Consider the following 26,793-nt stretch of genomic DNA (forward strand, 5'->3'; position numbering starts at 1 on the left):
CCCCCCATTCCCGATGTGTGGGTCTGTCTCCCCGAGAGTCCCGGGCAGGGCTGTGTGTGTGTGTGTGGGGGGGGTGCAGTACCGCGCCCCCCTGCCCCCCATTCCCGATGTGTGGGTCTGTCTCCCCGAGAGTCCTGGGCAGGGCTGTGTGTGTGTGTGGGGGGGTGCAGTACCGCCCCAGCCCCAGTGTGTGGGTCTGTCTCCCCGAGAGTCCTGGGCAGGGCTGGGCGGGGGGCAGAGCCTTCCCGCCCCAGGACCAGTGTAGAAGACCACTCGTCCTGCCCCCTTCCGGGCCCGGCGTTGGTACGTCTCTCCCCGCCCCCTTTCCTGGCAAGCCCCTTCGAGGCCCCGCCTGTGGGGCGGGCGATCCGGAAAGGGGCGGTGCCGGCAGGTCCCCGCAGGGCATCTAGGCGCGGGACGTGGTGGCCTCATTGTGGCTGGGATGGAGGCAGCGGCGCGGCCGGCTGCGGGGTTCCCCCTGGGCAGAGCCCTTTCCTGCACCCCGCGCCCGGCCTGCCTGCAGCGCTCGGGCTCCCTGGAGCTCGGGGGCGGCTGCAGGGCTCCGGTGCGGGTGCGGGTGCTGGTGATCAACACGGGCGGCACCATCGGGATGGTGGAGGAGAAAGAAGGTGAGGGGAGCGCCAGGCGGGGCAGAGGGGCTGGGAGGGCACCACCAACCCGCAGGCTCTGGGTCGAGCCCCCGAAGGGGCCCGCAGCCTGGGAAGAGGGCGGGGGTGTGTGTGGTGATGGTGGCTGCAGTCCCTGAGGGGCACCTAGCAAAGCAGCGCAGAAGGGGGGAAGTGGGCATGAGTCCTCCAGGGCAGGAGAGTGGTATGAGGCCCCTGCCTGGAGGGGTACCTGCCGCACCAGAACACTGTTTATAAGAGGGGTGCTGAAAGCCATTGAACAAATCTGTAAACACTGCACATGATGGAAGCCAGGTATTTAGTTGCTAGTATTACTTCAAGCTTGGGGTGCTGCTGCTTTCCTAGTTCCAGCACCCCTGGGGGTACCCACCTGTTGGGGTGACTGAGGGGTGGGCATGAATCCCTTGGGGTGCACAGCAAGGTGGGGGAGATTCGGTGTGAGCTCCTAAGTGGAATCCAGAAATAACTAGCACTTTTTTAAACCTAGGTAGGAGGCCCTAAATGGCTGTTTGATTCAGATATCACTAAAATGATGCTGGTATGCTGGGGAAAGCAATCTGAAAACATAGCCAGGACTCTATCTCTCCCTATCATTGAGGGTGTATCGGACGTGATCCACCCAGACCAGACCTACACCGTCCCGGGCCGCACCATATTTGACAACCTGTATCTGGTCCGGGACCTCTTGGAACTCGGGTGTAGGGATGGCCTGTCATTCGCCCTCCTGTCCCTGGATCAGGAGAAGGCGTTTGACAGGGTGGATCACGGGTATCTCCTGAGCAGTCTGCGAGCGTTTGGCTTCGGACCCCAGTTTGTGGGTTTTCTCCAGGTGCTGTACGCCTCCGCAGAGTGTCTGGTCTGGCTCAACTGGACCCTGACCGAATCGGTCAGCTTCGGGCAAGGAGTACGGCAGGGGTGCCCCCTCTCGGGTCAGCTGTACGCTCTGGCTATCGAGCCCTTCCTCTGTCTCCTTCTCAGGAGGTTGACGGGGTTGGCGCTACGGGAGCCAGAGCTGCAGTTTGTCCTGTTGGCATACGCCGACGATGTGCTCCTCGTGGTCCAGGACCTGGGCAACTTGGCGCGGATGGAGGCTTGCCAGGCCGTTTACTCGGCAGCCTCTTCCGCCCGGGTCAACTGGGTCAAGAGCTCTGGTTTGGTGGTAGGGGACTGGCGGCAGGCGAGTTCCCTCCCACCCGTGCTTCAGGACCCGGTGGAGTGCGGGTCCGCTGCTCTATCTCGGCATTTACCTTTCCGCCACGCATCCGTCTCCGCCGGAGAACTGGCAGGGTTTAGAGGGCAGGGTGGTAGAGCGGCTCCGGAGACGGACAGGGCTACTCCGGTGTCTCTCTTCCTGGATCCCAGTAAGATTGAGGGTGTATGTCCACAGCTGGTTACATCATCACTAATAGTCAGGACCAGAACTCATTAGGAATTTTCTGACAAAACAGGTTTTTGCTGGAAAATGCTAATTTTATCAAAACCTAAGTGGTGGTGTGAACAATTTGGTTTTAACCAACTTCCTCCGAAATGCAGGCAGGGTTCTGTCAGAAGCTGCCTGGTTTCCTGCCAGCTCACCTGGAATAACACTGAATAATAATCTTGTATCCACTGGCGTCAGGAGAACTGTCTTTCTGAATCTAGTGTCTTATAGCCCCCCTGACACCAATGAAAACAAACTTATTCAGTGTTAAAGGAATGCGGTTAAAAGAGAATTGTTTAGTCTGTTTTTGTGTTTTGTTCTGGCTAGTATAAATCATTAATGAATCACATTTTGCTTGATTAAACTTTAACTTTCTGTTTACACTCTTTACAGTGATACTGGTTTCATTCTGACTAAACAAAATTCTCAACCTGTCTCAACACATAACAGAAAATTTTCTGGTTCATCTCTTTCAGGATGTTCAGCTGTCTTTATAAGTAAAGTTTCTACAGTTGGCTTTAATACAAGCCTTCCTTTATATACCTTCATTTTATCTTGTTCTCCTTGAACTTTAGTCAGTGACTAGAAACTGCCATAAGTGTACTGTCTATTAATAACCCTGCATAAAAAAGCTTTTTAAAATGCTTTTATTCAAACATAAAGTAAACAAGCTTTATTCATGTATCTGAGGCAGGTGAATCATCACAGGATAAGACTAGGTCCTCCCACAGTAGCAGCTGGTTACATTTAAGGGAGCATGTAGCCCAATCATAGCACATCAGGTGTTGAACCCTATTCCCTCCCCCCAGCTCCCAGTTTCCCTACTTCTGCAATCAAACAAGGCACCACAATTGGTGCTTCTGAATTATTCTTCCCTCCTGAGGTGTGGCTTATTAACATAACAGTTTATCTTAAAGGTAGTAACTCCCAGCCTTCTGCTCCAATCCATTATGCTCTGCTTAAGTGTTTTGCTCCTGTTCCTCACTGCAGGTAGCTCCAGCCAAGCCTTTCCCTTTGGCTGGTTATGAAGAGTTTCATCCCCAGGCTTTTCTAACGCTGGGTCCTTTCTGGGTTTCCTGCAAGTCTCTCTACCTTTGTATTAGCTCTGGGCTATCACCATGTGATGCTTGGTCACCTGACACAACCACTGGCCCAAGCACAAACTCATCATGAGTGGTGGGGTGGATAACTATGCTCAGTTAAACTGTGGGGCTAAACTAGAGCTGGTTGGAAAATTTTTGATGAAAAAGAATTTCATTGGAATTTTTCACAAAATCAAGCTGGGTTTGACACACTTACGCCAAATCACAGGCAGGGTTCCATTGGTTCTCTGCCAATTCACCTAGTGAGCTACTGGGAAGCCCTGCCAGCTGGACAGCTTCAGGGTAGAGGATTTTAGGCTTTCAGGTTCCATGGTGGTAGGATAGCCCTGGGACTAGGGACACTGGGCTTCCAGGGTCCACAGCTCGGGGGCAACCCTTCCATGCCAGTGCCTTCAGGCTCCCTGTCATGGAACCAGGCAGTCTTGGAAGTCTTGGGAAACACAGCTCTAGCCAGGGGTCTCAGTCTAGGCCCGCAGCTCTGCAGCAGGGAGCCTGGAAACCCTCACGCTTGCAGAGCTGGGAGCCTGGAGGTACTGGGATAGATTCCAGGGCCCATGGCTCTGGAGCAGCCCCACCATTTGGACTGCCCTAGGGCCAGGAATCCCAGGGTATCCAGACTCCTGGGCCAGCTGGTGCCCCATACTGTTCGAGTCCTGAGCAGGCAGCCCTGAGGGACTGGAAATTCCTGGAGTCCCTGGCAGTCTGTATGATGGGGCTGCCCCAGATTCTGGGAGCTCTGACAGCCGCTGACCGAATTTGACATTAATAGTAGTAAAATTGAGAAGAATGTCAATTTCAGTGAGTCAGTCACTGGTCAGTGGAGTGTATGTTGTTTCAGAAATACCATGTGTTAGACTTTCCAATGTGTAATTGGTTTTGGTTTTCCTGTTCCCAAGAAATTTTGAAAAATTTGGTTTTGTTACAAATAGGAACAAAACCAAATTCTGAATCACAGAATCATAGAATATTAGGGTTGGAAGAGACCTCAGGAGGTCATCTAGTCCAACCCCCTGCTCAAAGCAGGACCAACACCAACTAAATCATCCCAGCCAAGGCTTTGTCAAGCCGGGCCTTAAAAACCTCTATAGATGGAGATTCCACCACCTCCCTAGGTAACCCATTCCAGTGCTTTGCCACCCTCCTAGTGAAATAGTGTTTCCTAATATCCAACCTAGACCTCCTCCCACAGCAACTTGAGACCATTGCTCCATGTTCTATCATCTGCCACCACTGAGAACAGCTGAACTCCATCCTCTTTGGAACCCCCTTTGAGGTAGTTGAAGGCTGCTATCAAATCCCCCCTCACTCTTCTCTTCTGCAGACTAAATAACCCCAGTTTCCACAGCCTCTCCTCATAAGTCATGTGCCCCAGCCCCCTAATAATTTTTGTTGCCCTCCGCTGGACTCTCTCCAATTTCTCCACATGCGTTCTGTAGTGGGGGAGGGACACCAAAACAGGACGCAATACTGCAGGTGTGGCCTCACCAGTGCTGAATAGAGGGGAATAATCACTTCCCTCAGTCTGCTGGCGATACTCCTACTAATACAGCCCAATATGCCATTGACCTTCTTGGCAATGAGGGCACACTGCTGACTCATATCCAGCTTCTCGTCCACTGTAATCCCCAGGTCCTTTTCTGCAGAACTGCTGCTTAGCTAGCCTGTGGCAGTGCATGGGATTCTTTCTTCCTAAGGGAAGTGTTAACATTTCTCACAAATCAAATATTATTGAGTTTTGGCCTTCTTTACTCAACTCCCCTTAAAGGACCAGCCCACTCTGTGACAAAGAGTTGCAGCTAGCAAGAGATGTTAAGAGTAACAAGAAGGGTTTCTTCAGGTATGTTAGCAACAAGAAGAAAGTCAAGGAAAGTGTGGGCCCCTTACTGAATGAGGGAGGCAACCTAGTGACAGAGGATATGGAAAAAGCTAATGTACTCAATGCTTTTTTTGCCTCTGTCTTCACGAACAAGGTCAGCTTCCAGACTATTGCACTGGGCAGCACAGCATGGGGGGGAGGTGACCAGCCCTTTGTGGAGAAAAAAGTGATTCGGGACTATTTAGAAAAGCTTAACGAGCACAAGTCCATGGGGCTGGATGCGCTGCATCCGAGAGTGCTAAAGGAGTTGGCGGATGTGATTGCAGAGCCATTGGCCATTATCTTTGAAAACTCATGGCGATTGGGGGAAGTCCCGGATGACTGGAAAAAGGCTAATGTAGTGCCCATCTTTAAAAAAGGGAAGAAGGAGGATCCTGGGAACTACAGGCCAGTCAGCCTCACCTCAGTCCCTGGAAAAATCATGGAGCAGGTCCTCAAGGAATCAATTCTGAAGCACTTAGAGGAGAGGAAAGTGATCAGGAACAGTCAGCATGGATTCACCAAGGGCAAGTCAAGCCTGACTAATCTAATTGCCTTCTATGACGAGATAACTGGCTCTGTGGATGAAGGGAAAGCGGTGGACGTGTTGTTCCTTGACGTTAGCAAAGCTTTTGACACAGTCTCCCACAGTATTCTTGCCAGCAAGTTAAAGAAGTATGGGCTGGATGAATGGACTATAAGGTGGGTAGAAAGTTGGCTAGATTGTCGGGCTCAACGGGTAGTGATCAATGGCTCCATGTCTAGTTGGCAGCCGGTATCAAGTGGAGTGTCCCAAGGGTTGGTTCTGGGGCCAGTTTTGTTCAATATCTTCATAAATAATCTGGAGGATGGTGTGGATTGCACCCTCAGCAAGTTTGCAGATGACATTAAACTGGGAGGAGAGGTAGATACGCTGGAGGGTAGGGATAGGATACAGAGGGCCCTAGACAAATTAGAGGATTGGGCCAAAAGAAATCTGAGGAGGTTCAACAAGGAGAAGTGCAGAGTCCTGCACTTAGGACAGAAGAATCCCATGCACCGCTACAGACTAGGGACCGAATGGCTCGGCAGCAGTTCGGCAGAAAAGGACCTAGGGGTTACAGTGGATGAGAAGCTGGATCTGAGTCAACAGTGTGCCCTTGTTGCCAAGAAGGCCAGTGGCATTTTGGGATGTATAAGTAGGGGCATTGCCAGCAGATCGAGGGATGTGATCGTTCCCCTCTATTCGACATTGGTGAGGCCTCATCTGGAGTACTGTGTCCAGTTTTGGGCCCCACACTACAAGAAGGATGTGGAAAAATTGGCAACAAAAATGATTAGGGGTCTAGAACACATGACTTATGAGGAGAGGCTGAGGGACCTGGGATTGTTTAGTCTGTAGAAGAGAAGAATGAGGGGGGATTTGATAGCTTCTTTCAACTTCCTGAAAGGGGATTCCGAAGAGGATGGATCTAGACTGTTCTCAGTGGTAGGAGATGACAGAACAAGGAGTAATGCTCTCAAGTTGCAGTGGGGGAGGTTTAGGTTGGATATTAGGAAAATCTTTTTCACTAGGACGGTAGTGAAACACTGGAATGCGTTACCTAGGGAGGTGGTGGAATCTCCTTCCTTAGATATTTTTAAGGTCAGGCTTGACAAAGCCCTGGCTGGGATGATTTAGTTGGGGATTTGGTCCTGCTTTGAGCAGGGGGTTGGACTAGATGACCTCCTGAGGTCCCTTCCAACCCTGATATTCTATGATTCTATGAAAGCATATTCTGGGAAGCCTATTTAGTTCCATTTAACGTAGTGAATCATGAATGCTTGGAGCTACATTATAAACCAGTGGTTTCCCCTTTTTTTCAGATTGAGGGCCAAACACAGTATTTCACAAAGATCAAGTTGCCACAGTCAATACTTTGGAGCAGATGCTCTATCCTGTTCCTCTTACTTTATGCCACTCATATGGCACAGCGGGAGGTGAAAGCATACATCAGTCCCTTGTTGGGGATTTTCTCAACATAGTTGTTCCCACTCCCAGTGGGCATAGAGTTGATATAGTCAGATCCTATGCCTTCCTCCCCACAGTCCCTAGTGTAGGAGACATATTAGAGATGGAGACAATGTGGGATGTCTGTCAGGAGCACACTATGCTCTAGCTTCTACAGCTGGTATATGGTCCCTAGGGGACTGTTGCCGACTGATGAAAGTTAGAGGAGCTCCTGGACTTTAATTGGGGCTGGAGCAGAGAATGAGGGATCTATGAGAAACTTGTTCTCTCAGCTTCTCCTCACTTTCCTCTCTTCTGGGTTGCCTGTGCTGTGTGTGTGTGGAGGGGGGTGTCTCTCTTTTGCTAGCTGCTATGCTAGGCTCAGGCAGAGCCATTTGAGTTCCTGTTCTTCTGGGGTTCATATAATTCAGCAGCTGAGCAGCCAGAGCTAATCTTTCTTCCCTTCTTTGTGATCATAGGTGCTGGAAATGGGGGTGCTGCAGCACCCCCTGGCTTGAAGTGGTTTTCATTATATACAGGGTTTATCATTTGGTTCAATGGCTCTCAGCACCCCCACTACACAAATTGTTCCAGCACCCCGGCTTGGCTCAGGGAATGCAATTTTGATTTAGAATTAGATATCAATTTTCTTAACCTAGATATGCTCGAAGGGCCCCCTTTTAGTGCTTCAAGGGCCACAGGGCAGAAACCACTGTGATAAACAAGTGTGTGGATGGTGGGGGGGGGGGTTGTTTCAATGCTAAGTGGGTCAGCTCTGATGCTTCTATAGAAGTAAGCCCAGCAAAAAGACAGTTACTTAAATTTGGTGCAAGCGCTTGCAGTGTCATTTGGGACATACTACAAAGATGAGTCATCCAGAGGTCCATTTAAAAGGAAGACAGATTAGCAAAGGACCTGAGAATATTAATGTGTCTCTGTTGTCAAGGTCCCACTACAGATATCTGGGGTAAATTGACCGCATGTCTGGATTTAGCTGGGTATCTGTGATATTAAAATCAGCAAATGGAAGCCCAAAACACTTGAAACTGTGAGCTGTGCTTCTAAGGTGGAATGATTCTATGCAACAGTACAGCAGAAGTGGCCATTTGTGATGAAGTTAGGAGCAGTATCTCCTTCACCGGAGGAGAGATTCTAATTGAACTAGTGAAATGTCTGAAATTCGAAAGCATGTTAAGTGTATTTTGTAAACCAAAGTATTCTGGCAATAGTCCAAACAAATCCAGTTAAATGCTGTTGCTGTCTTGTGAGAAAGTTGGCCAAGAAAAGGCCTGCTATTTAATTTAAGGCAAGCCAGGAAAGAGATTAGCAAGTGCCTAAAATGAGTCCTTCCATTAGTTTGGAAAGTGCACAAACCCCCAAGCTAAATGGGCATAGCTTGGCATTACCTAGTATGCACACAGTTTCTCTGCTCGTTTGGGTGTTTAAATAACAATAAAGGAGACTTTGGTATTGAATCTGAAAAACAGGGAAATTGTAGATGCTGGCTCAAATATGATTTTTAGGCCGGACAAACTGAAAGAGCTAGGAAGTGGAGAATCAAAGAAAATGAGTGAGCACTAAACTAACTGGCACTAACAATAGTCCAAAAACTGAGTTGTGAATTTGATTTCTGCAGTCTGAGAATGACTTCTGAGAAGTTGAAATAGGTTTACTCATGTTAAGTTTGAATTGAATTGGATAATAATGCCAATAAAGAGCATTAAATTTAATTAAAAAAATGTTTCAGATGAAATGTCTCATAAGCAGTAAGACATACGTTTTTTCTAAAGTTTTGGACAGACTTTGGACTTCAGGTTTGGGACTCTAGAATTATGATTTCTGTCCTGCCTAAAATTGGACTTCCATACCCAAGTTCATGGCTCAATTTGGGAAAAATCTAAATGCATGCAACTGAAAGTATCATGGGTCTCAGATCGCTAATAGCATCTGAAATTCCTATGTGACAGTCATTGGTGAAAGATACAGTACTTCCTAAAGACTTGGATAGTGGGATAAAAAAAATTCTATCACACTGTGGGTTTACCAGTCCCTTCCTATTCATCTCATCTAAACTCTTTGGCTACTATTTAAAGGTCTTGTCAGTTCAAGGCCAACTCTGCCAACTGCAGTCAATGGGAACTGCAGGGGCGGTGCCTGCGGGCAGCGGCATGCAGAGACCCCTCTGTGCTCCCCCCGCCTAGGAGCTGCTGCCGGGGGGGGGGAGGGGTCGCTTTCGGGAGCTGCCTGAGGTAAGCACTGCACCCCAGCCCAGCCTCCACACCCAAACTCCGTCCCAGAGCCTGTGCCCCTTCCTGCACCCCAACCCCTGCCCCGGCCCAGAGCCTGCACCTTAACTCCCTCCCAGAGCCTGCCCCTCAACCCCTTTCCCCACCCCAGAGCCTGCCCCCGCACCCACTCCTTCACCCCAACCCCCAGCCCAGAACCTGCACCCAAACTCCCTCCCAGAGCTCAAACCTTCACCCCTCCCACACCCAAACTCCGTCCCAGAGCCTTAGGCAGGTGGGGAGGAGGGCGGACTTGGACCTGTTCTGGGCACCACCTAAAATTATACAAACCTGCCACCCTTGGAGCAAGGGCAGTGCGGGTGGACTTCCTTTTCTCCTCCCTTGCTTTTCCTTTCCCTCCACCCTTTTGGGGGAGCGAAAAGTGGCTGCTTTTCCCACTACCCCACTTCTGGCACTCGCCTCCCCAGAGCCAAGCTGCCTGGAACCGATGCAGAAGCTGGGCCAGTCTCGGCCAGTGTGTGTGTGGGGGGGTACAGTAGTGGGGGCTTGGCTGTAGGCTGCGGGGAGGGAGGGCTGAAGTTGCTGTGCCTAGGGGCGCATAAGGTGTGAATCCAGCCCTGATTATAGTATTTATTCTCCATCAAGATCTGGAATTAAAGGAAAATGGGGACAATCCAATCTCCTCCAACCCAGAAGGTTTTTATAGCTTGTCTGTTCAGAATGGACCTTGGATAACTATAACCTCTAGAGTGCAAGATACTAAATCTCCAAAATATAACAATTATAGGTAGAGAGGAAATTCTTCTTAGGAATTACTGAAGAAAATAAACTATGTTTTCATTTACAAGCTGTCAAGGTTCCTTCCCCACTCTGAACGCTAGGGTACAGATGTGGGGACTTGCATGAAAACCTCCTAAGTTTACTTTTACCAGCTTAGGTTAAAACTTCCCCAAGGTACAAACTATTTTACCTTTTGCCCTTGGACTTTCGCTGCCACCACCAAACGTCTAACACCAGTATTATTATTATTTATTATTATGAAAGAGTTCGTTTGGAAATGTCTTTCCCTCCAAAGTCCTCCCAAATCTTACCCCCTTTTTTCTGGATAAGGTTTGATAAAAATCCTCACCAATTTGCATAGGTGACCACAGACCCAAACCCTTGGATCTTAAGAACAATTAAAAAAGCATTCAGTTTCTTAAAAGAAGAATTTTAATAGAAGAAAAAGTACAAGGAATCACCTCTGTAAAATCAGGATGGTAAATACCTTACAGGGTAATTAGATTCAAAACATAGAGAATCCCTCTAGGCAAAACCTTAAGTTACAAAAAGACACAAAACAGGAATATCCATTCCATTCAGCACAGCTTATTTTCTCAGCCATTTAAACAAATAGAATCTAACGCATATCTAGCTAGATTACTTACTAATTTCTAAGACTCCATTCCTGGTCTGTCCCTGGCAAAATCATCACACAGACAGACAGAGAGGCTTTGTTTCTCCCTCCCCCCAGCTTTTGAAAGTAACTTGTCTCCTCATTGGTTATTTTGGTCAGGTGTCAGCGAGGTTGTCCTAGCTTCTTAACCCTTTACAGGTGAAAGGGTTTTTCCTTTGGCCAGGAGGGATTTTAAAGGTGTTTATCCTTCCCTTTATATTTATGACACAAGCCTTTATGTTGAGTGCCTCCTAGCGGCTGGGTGTGGTTCTGCAGTCCTTTTCTCGCTTCTGTTGTGTCTTCAGTGGCTTGGCCCCCTGGCCAAATCAAAAGTCAAATAACTAACAGTCTGTTTGCCCTCACTAGGGTCTTCAGCCCTAGCTCTGGGCTTTTTAAATTTGACCCTTTGTTTGGGCTCCAAAATAAGGCCTATCACTTCTTGGGGTTTATGCCACTTTACCTGGGGAGGAACCTGGGCCCACCCATTACTCCAGGTTCCAACCCAGGGACACTATACACAGCAGCCACATACTACTTATTCTAGTCCGTCACTGCTATTTCCCTGGGTCTCTTCCTACTCGGCCCTTTTAGCTTCACCTTATCTCAGGGTTAAAGTTCTTAGGTTCTCTCTCCCTGCAAACCAAGCTAAGCAAAATGCAGCCAGAAACCAACTCTGACTATCCTTCAAGCACCTGTGGCCAGAAAGGAGCCCCCTTTCTTGCCCCTCTGTTTCCAGCCAGGAACTAACCTGCTAAGGCTCTGCAACTCCTTTTATCTGAGTCTGCTGGGCTCTGACTGGCTGCTTTTGAGAGGCCTCTCTTGGCAAATCTGGAGTACCCATTTTCGCTGCTCCTTTTCTGTCAGTTCACTACTTCCTGGGGCACGGTGTAGGAGGACCGTGGGGCCTCCTGTAGGGAGCCACAAAGCCCAGGTGCACCCCATCACACTGCGACTAATCTGTTATCGCTTGTTACACAGATGGATGCTTTCCAGATTCCATCTGGAAGAAAAAAATGTGTTCATGTATCCGTGTCAAGCCAGGAAGACATTGCTGCAGATCATTGAAGCTAACAGTACAGAGCACGTGTGTGTGTTCTAGTGGAACACTGTCTCACTCGTGCTTTGTATAATGTTTTGTACTACAATATTTTACATTTACTGTCATTTAAAACATCTTCAATGTCAGTTTGTGGGGTTTGGGAGATGAGAAATCCGGGCCTGGTAATTGTCACCTGAGACTCAGACCCTAGATCTATACGGTCCTGACCATGTTAGTACAGTATAATCAATTTGGCTGCCCAGCACAGAAGGAGCCTGTTTAAAAATGTGGTTGAGACTAAGCTGTAGACTGGAGGTAAATTTTTCAAAATGCTTAAGTGACTTAGGAGTGCAAGTCCTATTTTCATGAGTGATTTAGGCACTTTGGAGACTAAGTATAATTGAAAGTCAATCGGATTTAAGCTCCTACGTCCCTTAGACATTTTAGAAAATATTACTAGGAAAATCTGTATTCTTCTGGGCCCTTGACATTTGGGAACCAAGGGAGGATTGAGGGGATTTTGAGTGGCAAGGAGAGTGTTGTGCGACACCTCATAGCTCCAGAGATGCATTGTTGTCATTTGCTGGTGCCCTTGACATTAACTACTGGAAGTCTGGTCCTCCCTTTCCGCCCCTAAACTGAATCTCTAGGAGGAAGGGGAAAGTATTTATTTTCCTCTGGCTCTGACAGTTAGGGTTGCTAGGTGTCTGGTTTTTGACCAGAACTCACGGTCGAAAAGGGACCCTGGTGGCTCCGGTCAGCTGGGCCGGATCATGGGCTGGGCCGTTAAAAGTCTGGTCAGTGGCGCAGCAGGGGCCTGGGGCTAAGGCAGGCTCCCCGCGGCTCCCGGAAGCAGCGGGCACGTTCCTGTGGCCCCTAGGCTTTGGGGCAGCCAGAGAGGCACTGTGCACAGCCCCCAGTGCTGTCTCCGCAGCTGCCATTGGCCAGGAACCATGACCAATGGGAGCTGCAGGGGGTGGCGCCTGTGGGCGCAAAGGCAGCGCAGACCCGCCTGGCTGCCCATGTGCCTAGAGGCTGCAGGGACCTGGCAGCCGCTTCCTCCGAGCTGTGGAAAGTGCTGCTGGGACTCACCCCACACACACTCCCCCGCAGCCCAGAGTCCCCTCCTGCACCCCAAACCACTCATCCCCTGCCCCACCCCCAGCCGGCGCCCTCACCCCCCTGCACCCCTGCCCCAGCCCAGAGCCCCCTCCTGCACCCCAAACCCCTCATCCCCAGAGCCTGCACCCCCAGCCGGAGCCCTTGCCCCCTCCCACACCCCAGCTCCCGCCCCAACCTGGTGAAAGTGAGTGAGAGTGTGGAAGAGCGAGCAATGAAGGGAGGGGGATGGAGTGAGTGGGGGTGGGGCCTCAGAGAAAGGGCAGGGCAGGGGTGTTTGGTTTTGACAAGGTTAAGGCTCTGAGTGGTGAAACAGACTGTTATCTAACCTCATCCCTTTAGACCAGGAAATGCAGTCAGGAGTTGAAGGTTTCTTATATATATGAAAAACATTTTAAACTTAAACTCAGACTGGGTTTAGACTTTGAAAGCTCCATCCACATTTAAAAATTGAGTTTCCATGTTTTAAGAGGCTGAGCATATCAGAGGTGCATATCTGAGAATAAAGACTAGGACTGTCTATAATGCAATACCCGCCTTGCCTACTGGACTACCGACTTTATCCTCCTCTGAGCAAAAGAGGAAGAAAACTTAAAATTAAAAGTTCCTAGGATGCATGGGGGTTTTCAGAACCCAACTCCTGCTTGTCTATTACAGGTAGCATAGCAAGAAAGTTGCCTTTGGAGAACAGTGGTGGGGGTGGAGAGAGCACACAGTGTTTTAAATGATTTCTGAAATGGCTTTGGCTCCATCTGAGTTCTTCATAATCTGTCAAGTTAGTTAAATTCCCAGTTGCACAAAAAGCTAATGGATGAATGTCATTGGTGGCTGAGGGTCTTATAATATGGATAAAGAATCAAAGTTTGATGTGTAGGAAGGAGGTAACATCATTATTTTTTTTACTAAATAAAGGGTTCTCTTGTTTTCCTGATCCTGGTACCTGTCAGGGAAATAATTACAGAGAATTTGTTTACAGATTTGTTGACAATCTCTAAACCTGCTGGTAACTGATTTAAAACTGATCTGGAAGAGTGCATTATAAGCAGGATGTTTTCTCCTTTCTGATCCTGTTAAGGTTTAAGTAATGATAGCAGTTACTTTTAATCTTTCTAACCATGTCTATTTAATATTGAGTGTTCATTTGGGAGTAGATATGCTTGGGTTAAATCTGTGCTGGCAAATATGCGAAATGTCAATGCAGGGGAGCAGAAGAAGCCAAAGAAAAATCAATGAGAGGGGAAACAGACAAATGAATGTTTCATCAGTAGTATTTTCCCCCTTTATTTTCTAGGACTTGCTCCTGAAGCTAATAAGTTAGTAAAGGCCCTGAAAAAAATGCCGATGCTGCATGATGAGGTATATGCGAAAGAAACCAAACTCTATGATTTCCACAGATTTCCTGATAACACCTTGGTGCTTCCGTAAGTAACTGAAAAAACATGTCTCCCCTACTCATATTGAGAAATTTTTGTAAAGTGTGCTGAAGTCTTAACATGAAGACTCCAATGTTGTTCTTGTGAAATTAGTTTAACATAATTTAAAATAACATAACTTATTTTATGAGTGCTAAACTGTTATGCCTTGCTGGGTCATCAATCATGACCTTTTTAATTGGTAGAAGGCAAAATAATACCTTCTTGATCAAATTGTTGAGACCGTCTAAAATAAGTAATTACAGGTATTTGGTAAATTCTGGGATTTCAAGTAGATAATCCTCTGGATATGAATGTTTTTTAACAGTCAAGTAGTTCTTAGGCTTTTTTGTGGCCAGAGGGGAATATCAAAAGAGAATGTGTGGAAAATAAAATCTGTTCAGGTACCTGTCTTAGCTAGTGGAGTTACCTTTCATCCATGTTCTAACAGCTGATGTGTTAAGACCACAAGATAAATCCCTGTAGGGTTAGCAAAAATATTTATATGACATTACTTTAACATCAGAATGCCAAACACATTAGTTAACCATAGTATGTACTTATTTTGATCTACATAGTGCCTAATACAATCTCTACTAGTTGCCAAACACAATTATGTTACAAAATAATTATCAAAACCTAATACACAATCAACCATCTCACAGTCAATGTATGTCATGAAGCTTAAAGCTTTTCCCCCAAATATACACATGGGTGCTTATTTGCCATGGTACTGTCACATACTGTATAGAGCACTATGTGAATTATCTCCAGTATATGTCTGAAGTAGCAGCAGCAGCTAATTATTGCAGCCTTGAACTGGCTTCATGCTTTAATTCTACAGTCCCTGATGCTGTGTAGAATCCCTAAAAGCCAATTGTCTCTTTCTGCCCCAAACTTATGGAACATCATGGTAATTAGATATGGGCTTTATAATTAATCTGCATGGCTTTTTAACTGTTGGGCAATGGTTAACAGGCTTATAGGTTTTATTTAGAGGACCATATGCTAATTTGATGTCTTTCCCAGCTGTGACGAATGACTCAATCCCTGTAAACATGTTACGTTACACATAGATTGCAGGAGTACATTTTACAAAATATTTGAAAAGTTAAATAGAATTATGGCTGTTTTGCTACAAGAAGTGGTGATTGAGATTGATTATGGAAAATCATCTCTTTAAGGGGAAAATTAGGAGGCACATAAACCAAGCAATAAAGTAAATTTTTTAGTTCAGGCCTCAATAAATTGAAGCACTTAAAACAAAGAAATTAGGACAAAGGAAAGTCCAAAGGAGACAATAAAAACATGAGTTTATGATATACTTGATCTTGTTAAATATTTTGGTTATTTTAAGAAAATATGTTTTCTTACTGATAGATGACTTTTTATTTGTGCTTATAATTGAATAATTTATTAAAGACATTGTTAAAGGAATTTAAAGGAATAGTGGAACTCTACTGATGTGTCCTTTTTGTGTCCTAAGTGCATTTCATGTGAAGTGTACAGATAGGGGAAATATATAAAGTTTAAAAAATATGTTTCAGGTGAAGGACTGTCAAATTGTCAAATAAAAATCTTTTTGGTTCTTTAATATTATTGATCACTGTTTCACGAAGTTTAGTGTGGCAAAATTTTGTTTGCCATTGTCCTTTTTATATTTCAGTGATCGCTTAGTGATATTTTAACTAGTCAATTGAGAAATATTATATGTTTTGGGGGAAGAAAATGGGAACATTTAGTGGACTTTGTAGATCAGTCTGATAACTCTAATGTAATGAAATGGAACATTCTGTTGACTCAAAGATTTGTTTTTGTGGAGCTATTTCCACCACTAGTAAAAGAATTGACTGACTGTACTATCATATGTCTCCTTCTTAAACAGCACTGGCTCAGAGGATCTCTTTTCACTACTGTTTCTTGACTTCCCTTCTAGTTGTTTTAAAACCTTGCTCTCACAGAGTGTTTGTTTTCATAATGGTTAATGTTAACAAGGCAAAATCCTGTATGAAACCTACATTTCTTAGTTACAGTATGTCAGTTATGTAAGATTGAAAACAGTAGAAAGTTTGTTTGAACATTCACACTATAAACTATTCAAATATGCAGAACCACTCTGCAATGATACCTATAAGATATTAACCAATTAATGATGGATTTATGGCAGCTGGGGATCATTGACTCCTGTTTTGGCATATTTCTACGGGTTTATAAATAGTGTATATAAGAAATGTATACATCTGATTTTTTCTTCTCTCCCACCATTTGTATGTTTCTTGTAAGCTGCTCAGAGCAGGGTCTTGTTATGTTTTTGTACAGCACCTAGCACATGGGGATCTGATCCTTATTGGAGCTTGAGAGTGCTACTGCACTATAAATGTTAATAATAAAAGGTTTTAAAAAACTAGATATGGTAACTCCCCTCTATTCCATAATAAGCATCAGACTGTAACAGTACTTTATAAGGATGTACTTAATACTTAATCCTCAGATTCATAGGTTTATAGATTTTAAGGCAGAAGGGACAATTAGTCTGACTTCCTTCATGACACAGGCAAAAGAACCTCACCTGGTAATTTCTGCATCGAGCTCATACTCCAAACGACCATTCATCTTAATCACATCTGTATTCCAAGGGAACCCTGGACCTACCTACTCAGAAGAGAAAATATCAAAAGCTGATTTGCCCTTCAAATATCTTTTATTTCAGCTAGCTTCTTGTGTGCCAGTAGCTTGCCATTTAGGAAGCTAGTTGAAATGGAAAATATTAACAGCGCACTGCAATGTTTTCAAATGTTTGGATATCTTGCCAGTTTAACCTTGTGACTGAATTTCCTTTAAGAGTTTTTACTAGAATGTACTCTCAACCTTAAATTCACCTTAACAAATTTCCCTGCTTACCTGCGTTTTGCTGTGAGAATCTCCTCTTAAAAAAATACACATGCGTCCGCGCACACACACACACATTCCTAATGAGGACCAGGGGAGAGAAAGGGTTCTTACATGATGGGTATTCCATCTTATTCCCTGAAGTTTGCAGTGAGCCATATCCCACTTTTGGGGGCTGATTAAGGTCTGAAGGAGAAGAGATTTGTTTCTGAAGCCTTATGAGGAAGTTGTGAGGGGAGCAAACGGTTGCGTTGCTCTCTCCTTTAACGTGGACCTTATAAAGGCCACAAGAGACCCATTCAGGGGAAGCTTAAGGGGGGAAGTACTTCAGCTGCTGTAAGTGCTCCAACCCCATGGCAAGCATTAGAAGGCTTTTCAAAGCTGACCAACTTCTCTGTGTACTCCACAGGCAATGGGCAGCTTGTGGAGCTGCTTGACCAGCCTTAGGAGTTACTTTAAAATGTTAACATGCATCCGACAAAGTGGGTATTCACCCACGAAAGCTTATGCTCCAATACGTCTATTAGTCTATAAGGTGCCACAGGACTCTTTGCCGCTTTTAAAATGTTAGTAACTTTCTGAAGTAGAGTTTAATAAACTAACTTTTAATCTTGGGCCCTAGAGCTTGGTAAGGTGAGTCCAATAAACTAGGTTTCGTTTTTCCCTGCCTTCCTACTTTTTGGCACTTTACAGCAAAAAGCAAAAGTTAGGATTTTGTAAACTCTTTATAGTTAGGAAAAAGAAAAGGAGTACTTGTGGCACCTTAGAGACTAACAAAATTATTAGAGCATAAGCTTTCGTGAGCTACAGCTCACTTCATCATCGGATGCATACAGTGGAAAATATAGTGGGGAGATTTTATATACACAGAGAACATGGAACAATGGGTGTTACCATACAGACTGTAACAAGAGTGGTCAGGAAAGGTGAGCTATTACGAGCAGGGTGGGGGGAACCTTTTGTAGTGATAATCAAGGTGGGCCATTTCCAGCACTTTACAAGAACAGTAGGAGGGGAAATAAATAAGGGGAAATAGTTTTACTTTGTGTAATGACACATCCACTCCCAGTCTTTATTCAAGCCTAAGTTAATTGTATCCAGTTTGCAAATTAATTCCAATTCAGCAGTCTCTCGTTGGAGTCTGTTTTTGAAGTTTTTTTGTTGAAGAATTGCCACTTTTAGGTCTGTAATTGAGTGACCAAAGAGATTGAAGTGTTCTCCGACTGGTTTTTGAATGTTATAATTCTTGATGTCTGATTTGTGTCCATTTATTCTTTTACGTAGAGACTGTCCAGTTTGGCCAATGTACATGGCAGAGGGGCATTGCTGGCACATGATGGCATATATCACATTGGTAGATGCGCAGGTGAATGAGCCTCTGATAGTGTGGCTGATGTGATTAAGCTCTATGATGGTGTCCCCTGAATAGATATGTGGACACAGTTGGCAGTGGGCTTTGTTGCAAGGATAGGTTGTATATGGTAACACCCACTGTTTTATGTTCTCTGGGTATATAAAATCTCCCCACTATATTTTCCACTGTATGCATCCGATGAAGTGAACTGTAGCTCACGAAAGCTTATGCCCTAATAAATTCGTTAGTCTCTAAGGTGCCACAAGTACTCCTTTTCTTTTTACGGATACAGACTAACACGGCTGCTACTCTGTCACCTTTCTATTTAGGGTGTTGTAATTCACAAGCTCATGGTTTGCTGCACCTCTACCTTGATAGAAGAATTCTACCATGTCCGCAGGCCTAACCTACCAAACTTGATGTCACTATTCCATTGCGTATTTTTACACATGTGAACAAAAACAGGCTTACCATGAATCATTCATTCAGTTAAAAGTTAAAAAATTATGAGCACACAATAGTTCATAGCCTAAAACTTTTTCATATTCTTGTCCTTTTCAGTCTATCTGAACAAAATAAAAGAATTGTCTACACAATTCTGGAACTTTCACCACTGCTTGATTCTTCTAACATGACGACAGATGATTGGGCTAAAATTGCCAGGAATATTGAGGTACTGTAATTGTGAGAAACCTTGATCATTTTTCAGGTGATATATTGCAGTTTAATTATTTTCACTTTCTGATAAAATAATTCACTTGTACTCTGCTCATATCATTTATACACTTATTAAAAGTACAGTACTATTCAGTATTTTACACAGCACACTAGATTGCTGATGACTTGTTCACTTTTGTGTGCTTATAAGAACTTGATGGAAAGATATATAATAAGTAATAGTTTTGCAAATAAGAGCCAGGAGAGAGATTATGCTTTGTGAAAATGTCAGATGTATTAGAAATGTTTGAGCATTTAGCTATCATTGAAATAATTTTATATAACTGATAGTTAGCTTATGCGATTTATTTTTACAAAATTATGTCAATTATAATTGAAAGAAAATAATGTATCTGAGGCTCTGTAGTAATAGTAGCATGGATGATTAGAACTGGGAAGAATGGATTAGTTTTTTTTTCCTGTCCCTTATCTTGGACACTGAAACTAGACTGCTTAGCTTCATTAGTCATTAGAACAATATTATTGTGGATGGATTTCTTACACTGGGAGAAATGTCTGTGTGCACAAAAATAACTGACATTTATGAAAACAAACTTATGAAATCCTTGAATTTTGTGTGGTTTAAGCAAAAATCATCCTCATCCCCCAGTCTAAATCAGTTGTGTGCTCTTAGGAAGCAGATCTGTTGTGACAAAACATTGGGAAACATGAACATGTAGTTGTTAATGTGCAATCGTTTAGGAAATTAGACGTGACTTCTTGTAAAATGAATCATTATGAATTTGGCTGTAGAAAACACTGTGCTCCCCTGGTTCTGTTCACCCTGTACGTGGGTGATGACATTTCAGCTGGGCTTGTGTATAGTGTATCTTTTTTTCCTCCGTCACTGGAGTAGCACCAAGGCAGCTCCACCAGCGCTAGCAACTCTGGAGCCCTACTGAAGACCAGCTGCCAGTGTTGTTTCCGCCATGTCTTCTGAGGTGTAGGTGACATCACGGGCTGGCCACTCCCATTCTTGCTACCACCACTGGAGCTGCACTGCTACTGCAGCCATGAGGGGAAACTTTCAGACACCATAAGTGTAGATTGAGCCAAGATGAACATATGCCGCCTTCAGCTCACATTGGAATGACCTCAGTGGTTTATGTTTGACTTTTTAAAAAAGTATTAATCTTTTAAAATATCAAATTGTTTATAAAGGCAGTTGCTCATGTAATCCACTGATGAATGTATGCTATAGGTCTCCCTCTATGCCTATGCCACAGAGGGTAGGAGTCTGTTATAGCCCCCAACCAGATAGTCTTGGCTTTTTAGCTCAAGATGTACCCCTCTCATGCTTTTAGTTTTGATGGTCCCTGATTCAGTCCTGTATGTCACACTGCAAAAAAAAATTAAACAAACATGCAGAGTTACAGCCAGCAGACTTTATATCAAAGAGCCACTTTTCTGCAAATGGGTGACTGTGAAGGATATTTGCACTCTGATTTTCACTTCTGCATGTTGGCCTCTCTCAACTGCAGTTCCAGTACAGAAGAGAGCACAACGCGACTGTATTTCTTAAAAATTGCTTGTTAGCTTTATTTTATTTTAGCTTCAGCTCACAACAAAATCTCCTTTTTCATATGAGCTTTCCTGCTTGCTTATTCTGTCAAGGAACTCTTTCCTCTCTGTTAATCTGTAGCTCTCATTTCAACTTTCCTGCTTAAGTGCATGCTACCACAAGGTGGAGAAACATAATTTATCTTGAACATTTACAGAGCATCATGGTGGCATGCTGATGACTTGTCAAAGAGACACGCTTTAGCTAAGAAATATGCATTTTGATTGTTTTCTATTGTTTTGGAGCATGAGAGAGAAATCAAGATACATCTTTTGATCAGTGTGCTACTCTTAGCTTCTGTATCATCCTATTGGAAAACTGCCTGGAAGGAGGTGGCTAGTGGTGGTGGATTTGATCTTAGTCTGTGGGGTACATCCTTAAATGATGTAAATCTGCATAGCTCCATTGAAGTCAATGGAACTACATCAGTTCATACCAGATAAGAATATGGTCCTTAAAGTGAAGCTAAATTAAATTTCCACCCATGTGTTAGTAACACTTAGCAGTAAAGTACAAATAAAATAGGACCCTTATAGTCTGGTTCCATGCTGAAAAATAACTCTGTAAAAAATTGTGGGGTTTCAGTTTTGTGAATCAATGATCTTCAGATCAAATCTCCTCAGGTTACAAGTTAAAAGATGGCTTGTTTTTTTCCTAATTGCCAGCCCTTCAAACTCAGAATTTAAGTCAAGCTATGTTCTTTCTGGCTGATATGTCATTCTTAATAAAGATTCTGCCACTGAAACATCAGTTAACTATATGTTGATGATGCACAGGCCAGAAGCAAATCCAGCTCGCTCTCCCGTAGCTCTTTTAGTACTACAGTGCTAATGAGAATATTAAATAAAAAAATTTGCTTTTGTAATGTAAGCAAATGAGACTCTGAAAAAACACCGGGAGCATATTGGTTGAGTAAGAAGAGACTCCTGATTATTTTTCTGACCATAACCACAGTTTAAGCTTGATTGTCTTGGGCAGTCTTATCATGACATACCACCACAGTATCATGTCAGAAGTTAAGTGCGGACTTTAGCATGTTGCAATTTGGCATCATAACATGGTGATTTGTCCCCAAAGAGATTTTTGAACCATTTTATTTCCTGCATGCTTAGCTTGCAGAACTGGGAATGGCCCCATCAAATTCTGAGTAGGTGGTAATAGTACTCATTTGAGTATCTGTAGGCAAGTACAGAGGTAGAAATCGGCATGTGGTAGAGGAGGTGATATTGTCGGATGAAATAGTAGTGCAAAACTTAAACTAATGCTTGCTTATTCTGGCAAGTAACATCATTAAAAGAAATATTCCATTTAATGAAAACAAACAAACATGCTCGTGCTGACTTCCATGCTGTTGCTGGCACATGCTCAACTGAAAATCAAAGGTAAAATAGTAGTTAAAAAAATGAAGAGAGCAGAATTACACTAGGAAATGTCTTGTATGAACAGCTCATTAAATAGGAATTTTGGCCTTCCTCTTCCCCCTTCTGAAATCTAGCAGATACCTTTATTCCAACGGAATCTGCTGTGAACTGTGTGCCTTTGTACTATTACAGCCCAGAATATTATGAGGCCTTCACATTCCTTATTTTTTAAATGTGTACATGTCTTGAATAGTTCACATTAACAATAGCAGAGGTCCTTTTTTGTGAGAGCTCTTTCAGTTTGTTACTTAGCCATGGACCTACAGTAGTGACAATTTCATGCTTGTTCATCTGCCTTTGTTAGAGAATGCAGATTCATAGAAACGTGACCAATGAAAAGTTAAACATCATACAATAGTTACTTCAGTGTTAACTTTTGAACGGAAGAGGGCACTCTTACACTGGCAAATTGCCTTTCTGCCGATTGGATTAAATGAGCTGTTTTTGGTGTAGTACGATTGTACTGGTTTGCCTAATCTGTTCTTGTAAATGGTATAATCTCCAGAGTAAAAACAGCTACAAGAAATCAGACTGTGCGACAGATTTGCATATGTTAACATTCCTGTTTAACGCCATTGCTAAACTTTTCTTAATTAGCAGCCTTCTGTTTTAAAAATGCTGCATTAATATGTATACATAGACTTTGACTCTTCCATAATTAGTTAGAAGAACTAGATTTTATGTTGATTGCCTTATTAACTCTTAATTATGTTAAACTGAAAACCTGGTCTTCTCTAGGAGGAAAGATATTTTATATATAAAATATAGTACTTTTAACATATAGCAGTTAAAATTGTCACCCTGCAGTAGTAGAAGTAAAGCAATATGTGTCTGATTTGTGTCAGCACAGCATTGTTCTAATTCTCCTTAATGTGAAAAAATGTCTTTTCATCTCCAGAAATACTATGAACAATACGATGGTTTTGTGATCCTTCATGGCACGGATACAATGGCATATACAGCTTCGGCTTTATCCTTCATGTGTGAGAACCTGGGTAAAACCATTGTTCTGACAGGATCTCAGGTAAACCTTAATTTTAGTCTGAGGTCAAAATTTTAAGCATTTTTGTTTTAGTGTGTCTGTGTGTAAATTGCATAGTATATTGATTAACGCTATATGCTTTAGACTTGCAGGGGCAGATTCTCAGCTGGTATGAACTGTCACTTGTCATTGATTTCAATAGAGCTATGGCAGTTCACACCAGCTGAGGATCTGCTCACAGGTTCTTTTTATTGTTCGTGTTTCTAGAAACATAAGAATTGCCATATTAAATCAGACTAGTAGTGGTTCTAGTCCAGTTGCCAACAGTGGCCAGTACTGGATGCTTCTGAGGAAGGTGCAACAAATCCTGTAGTGGGCTATTGTGTAATAACCTCTTTATACAGGAAACAGCTGCCTAAAACCAGGCTGTTAGTGGTTTTTTAAGCCCAGGAGCACGGAGGCTTATATCCCTTTATAAATTGTTATCCTGTCCTGGGGGGTCGTGTGTGGATTATTTTTGCATCTGAATGTAGCAATTGCCTTTCTCTTTGTTGGGGGGGCAGGCAATGAACTTCAATATTCTTTGTCCCCATTTTGAACCCTTTTATGATTGCCAGAACAGGATGCATGTGGTCCCTTGGCCACAGTGTGTCTAACATGTGACAGGAGTGGGATGGCTTATGCCCAACTTAGTTGGGCATGCTTCCTTTAATTTATTAATCTCCGTCAGCCCGGTGATTGGGTCTTACCACGTTGTGTCTGAGGCTGACTTTTTATGTTGCACCCGTGTGCATTTTACACCTGCTGTTTTGCCAGAATGGCCACTGCTGTTTGTTTAAACACAAAAGTGCAACTCTAGTCTTAAAGTGACTTGAAAAATGGCATTGTGAGATTTCATCTTTTATCTCCCAGTAACTTCCACATCAAATGTGGTCTGTTTGCAAATAAAAATAGCTCTGAAAAATGAACTTGAGATCTGAGGAACATTCATTTTCCCAAGTAATAAAGGCCCAGGTCATATTATGCTTTTATTGACACAACAGGTAAGCAGGCAGCAAGTTATGATTACCACTCCTGATTGACCAAGAATTATGCACATCCTATTATTTTGTTACCCTGTCTTCTCAATCTGCTTGTTTGTTTCATCCATCCATTATGTTATTTTTCTTTTTAGACTGTAAGCTCTTTGGGTCAGGGGTTATCCTTTCCTCTATGGTTGTACAGTGTCTAGCACAATTGGACCCCAGCCTGATTGGCATCTAGGCACTATCATAATTTAATTAAATAACAATAATTGTGTATTCCTCTTGTTTTCTCTGGTTTTGTACAGGAGAGGCAGTGTGGTCTAGTGTCTAAAACACTGGACTGGGACTCTGAAAACCTAGGTTTTATTCCCAGCTGTGCTACTAATCTACTAGGTGACCTTGGGCAAATCGTGTCATCTCTGTGCCTCAGTTTCTCCATCTGTAAAAAGAGGATAATGATACATACTTCCTTTATAAAGTGCTTTGAGAGATTCTGATGAAATGTGCTATATAAGATCTGAGTGTTATTATTTATTACATGATTGACTTTGTACTTGGGACTTAGTAAAGAATTTGGATGATAAAGAAGGAATAGAATGCAGGTCACTGTCTCTAAATTGTGCGGGGTCTGTAGGGCTAGCTATAGTGTTTCCTTTATAAAACAAAACATTAAGGGTTTTACTTTCATTTTTTGCTGTATTGTGTTCATGGTACATGAACCAGCAGCAGAGCATGCAATCTTAACTTTTGCATTGTTTAAAGGAGCTCAGATTCCTTTAAACATGGGGATGATTTTGCTAATAAAGATTTATTCTAAAAAAGGCTTAGAAGTTATCATCCTTTCAGTAATCACACTAGGTCTCTACATTTAGCCTTGTCCTATTCTGTCAATAACAAACTATCCGTTTACCTTTTATATCCAGCCAGGAAGGGTAGGGCAAATTATATCCTCAGATGATGCTCTGGGTAACACTGAATGAAGTGAGGCTGTTGCTCATCTTACTCTCTGTACACTTTTCTCCCACATGCTTCCTCATTGAAGAATTGAGTACACACATTTTTTGATATTGTTGCTAACCTGGCTTTCACTTCTGAAAGAAAATATGCAGTTGCTTAATAAGACCAGAATAATTTCTTTAATGAGATGTTTCTTTAAATATAGCTATTACAATAAGAGGAAAAATATGAAAAAGCCAATGATATATTTTATGAAAAAATTCTGTTTTACATTAAGAGGGAGCAATTCCACCATCTGCTTCTGTCTAAAATAGTTAGTTTGGATGAAGAAGTAAATCGTATTCACCGTAAATGATATAATGGGAGATTGCCTTGATTGTTAGCTTCTAAAATCATTCTGGGAGCTTCTAAACAAGGTTTGAAATCTAGAAGTCTCTGTTCATTGGCTGAGCCTCAGTCAGGGGGCGGGGCTATCAAGAAGGCCAGGGCTTTATAAAGCAGTGAGCAAGCGACCAAGGAGCTTTGTGAACAGGGACTGCTAACAGGGAGTTTCGAGAGGAAGTTGGAAAGGGGAATGGGAAGGGGGCAAGGTACACGTGCCATCTTTAAAACCTTTAAACTAAACTATAATCAAAACTTCTTGATTTAAACAAAAACCCTATCATTAACCTAGGTAACTGTAGGAGAAAATGCAGGCAGAAACCCAGCAGCAGAGTGGGGGCTATCCTGTTTATTGCGTTCAGTGTAGCATGTATTATTACCTGCCCTGTGGGCAGGTGGTGTATGTGTGCATTCGGTGCAAGGAGCTCCTGGCCCTCAGAGACCGTGTATGGGCTTTGGAGGCCAGGGTGGCAGAACTGGAGGAGCTAAGTGAGGCAGAGAGATATGCTGATGAGGCTTTCCAGGACAGTGTAGATTTGTCCCACCTCCAGTCAGACAGCCCCTGCGCCGTTAAGAAGGATGAAAGGTCCAGAGAAGGAGAGCAGTCAACGGGAACAGAGGGAAACCTTCCAATAGTTGGGACATCCTCTCTCACTGAGGTTACCTCTCTGGGGACGAGAACTCCAGTCATTAGGAAAAGACAGGTGTTAGTAATGGGAGATTTGATCATTAGAAACCTAGATAGCTGAGTTTGTGATGACTGGGAGAACCGTATGGTGATTTGCCTGCCTGGTGCGAAGGTTGCAGATCTCTCAAGGCATCTAGATAGACTTACGTGTAGTGCTCGGGAGGAGCCGGTGGTTGTGGTACATATAGGTACCAATGACGTAGGGAAGGGTAGGAGAGACATTCTGGAGGCCAAATTTAGGCTGCTAGGAAAGAGACTGAAATCCAGGACCTCTATGGTGGCATTCTCAGAAATGCTACCAGTTCCATGCGCAGGGCCAGGTCGGCAGGCAGAACTTCAGAGTCTCAAAGCGTGGATGAGACGACGGTGTAGAGAGGAGGGGTTTAGGTTTATTAGGAACTGGGGAAACTTTTGGGATGGGGGAGCCTATTCAGGAAGGATGGGCTCCACCTAAACCAAAGTGGATCCAGACTGCTGGACTTAACATTAAAAACTGCTCTGCAACCTTTTTAAACTAAGAGATGGGGGAAGCCGATTGCTGCAGAAGCTCACGTGGATCAGACAGAGACTTCT

The 26,793-nt window shown here is 43.8% G+C and overlaps 1 protein-coding gene across 3 annotated transcripts in view; it reads left to right on the forward strand.

Annotated features, from left to right (window-relative positions):
• The first annotated feature begins 394 nt into the window (after positions 1-394).
• ASPG (asparaginase) overlaps positions 395-26,793 on the forward strand; it is an 83,186-nt gene continuing 56,787 nt past the window's right edge. The window contains exons 1-4 of one of the 3 annotated variants that reach the window (XM_073349795.1): positions 395-629; positions 14,125-14,254; positions 19,050-19,161; positions 23,086-23,211. In XM_073349795.1, the coding sequence (XP_073205896.1) occupies positions 443-629; positions 14,125-14,254; positions 19,050-19,161; positions 23,086-23,211 (555 nt within the window). In that variant the 5' untranslated portion in view covers positions 395-442. The remainder of the gene's footprint in view (positions 630-14,124; positions 14,255-19,049; positions 19,162-23,085; positions 23,212-26,793) is intronic. The other 2 variants (XM_073349794.1, XM_073349796.1) reach the window with 2 other exon arrangements.

Source organism: Lepidochelys kempii, chromosome 6 (assembly GCF_965140265.1).
Source record: "Lepidochelys kempii isolate rLepKem1 chromosome 6, rLepKem1.hap2, whole genome shotgun sequence".
In the NCBI taxonomy this organism is placed as follows: domain Eukaryota; kingdom Metazoa; phylum Chordata; order Testudines; family Cheloniidae; genus Lepidochelys; species Lepidochelys kempii.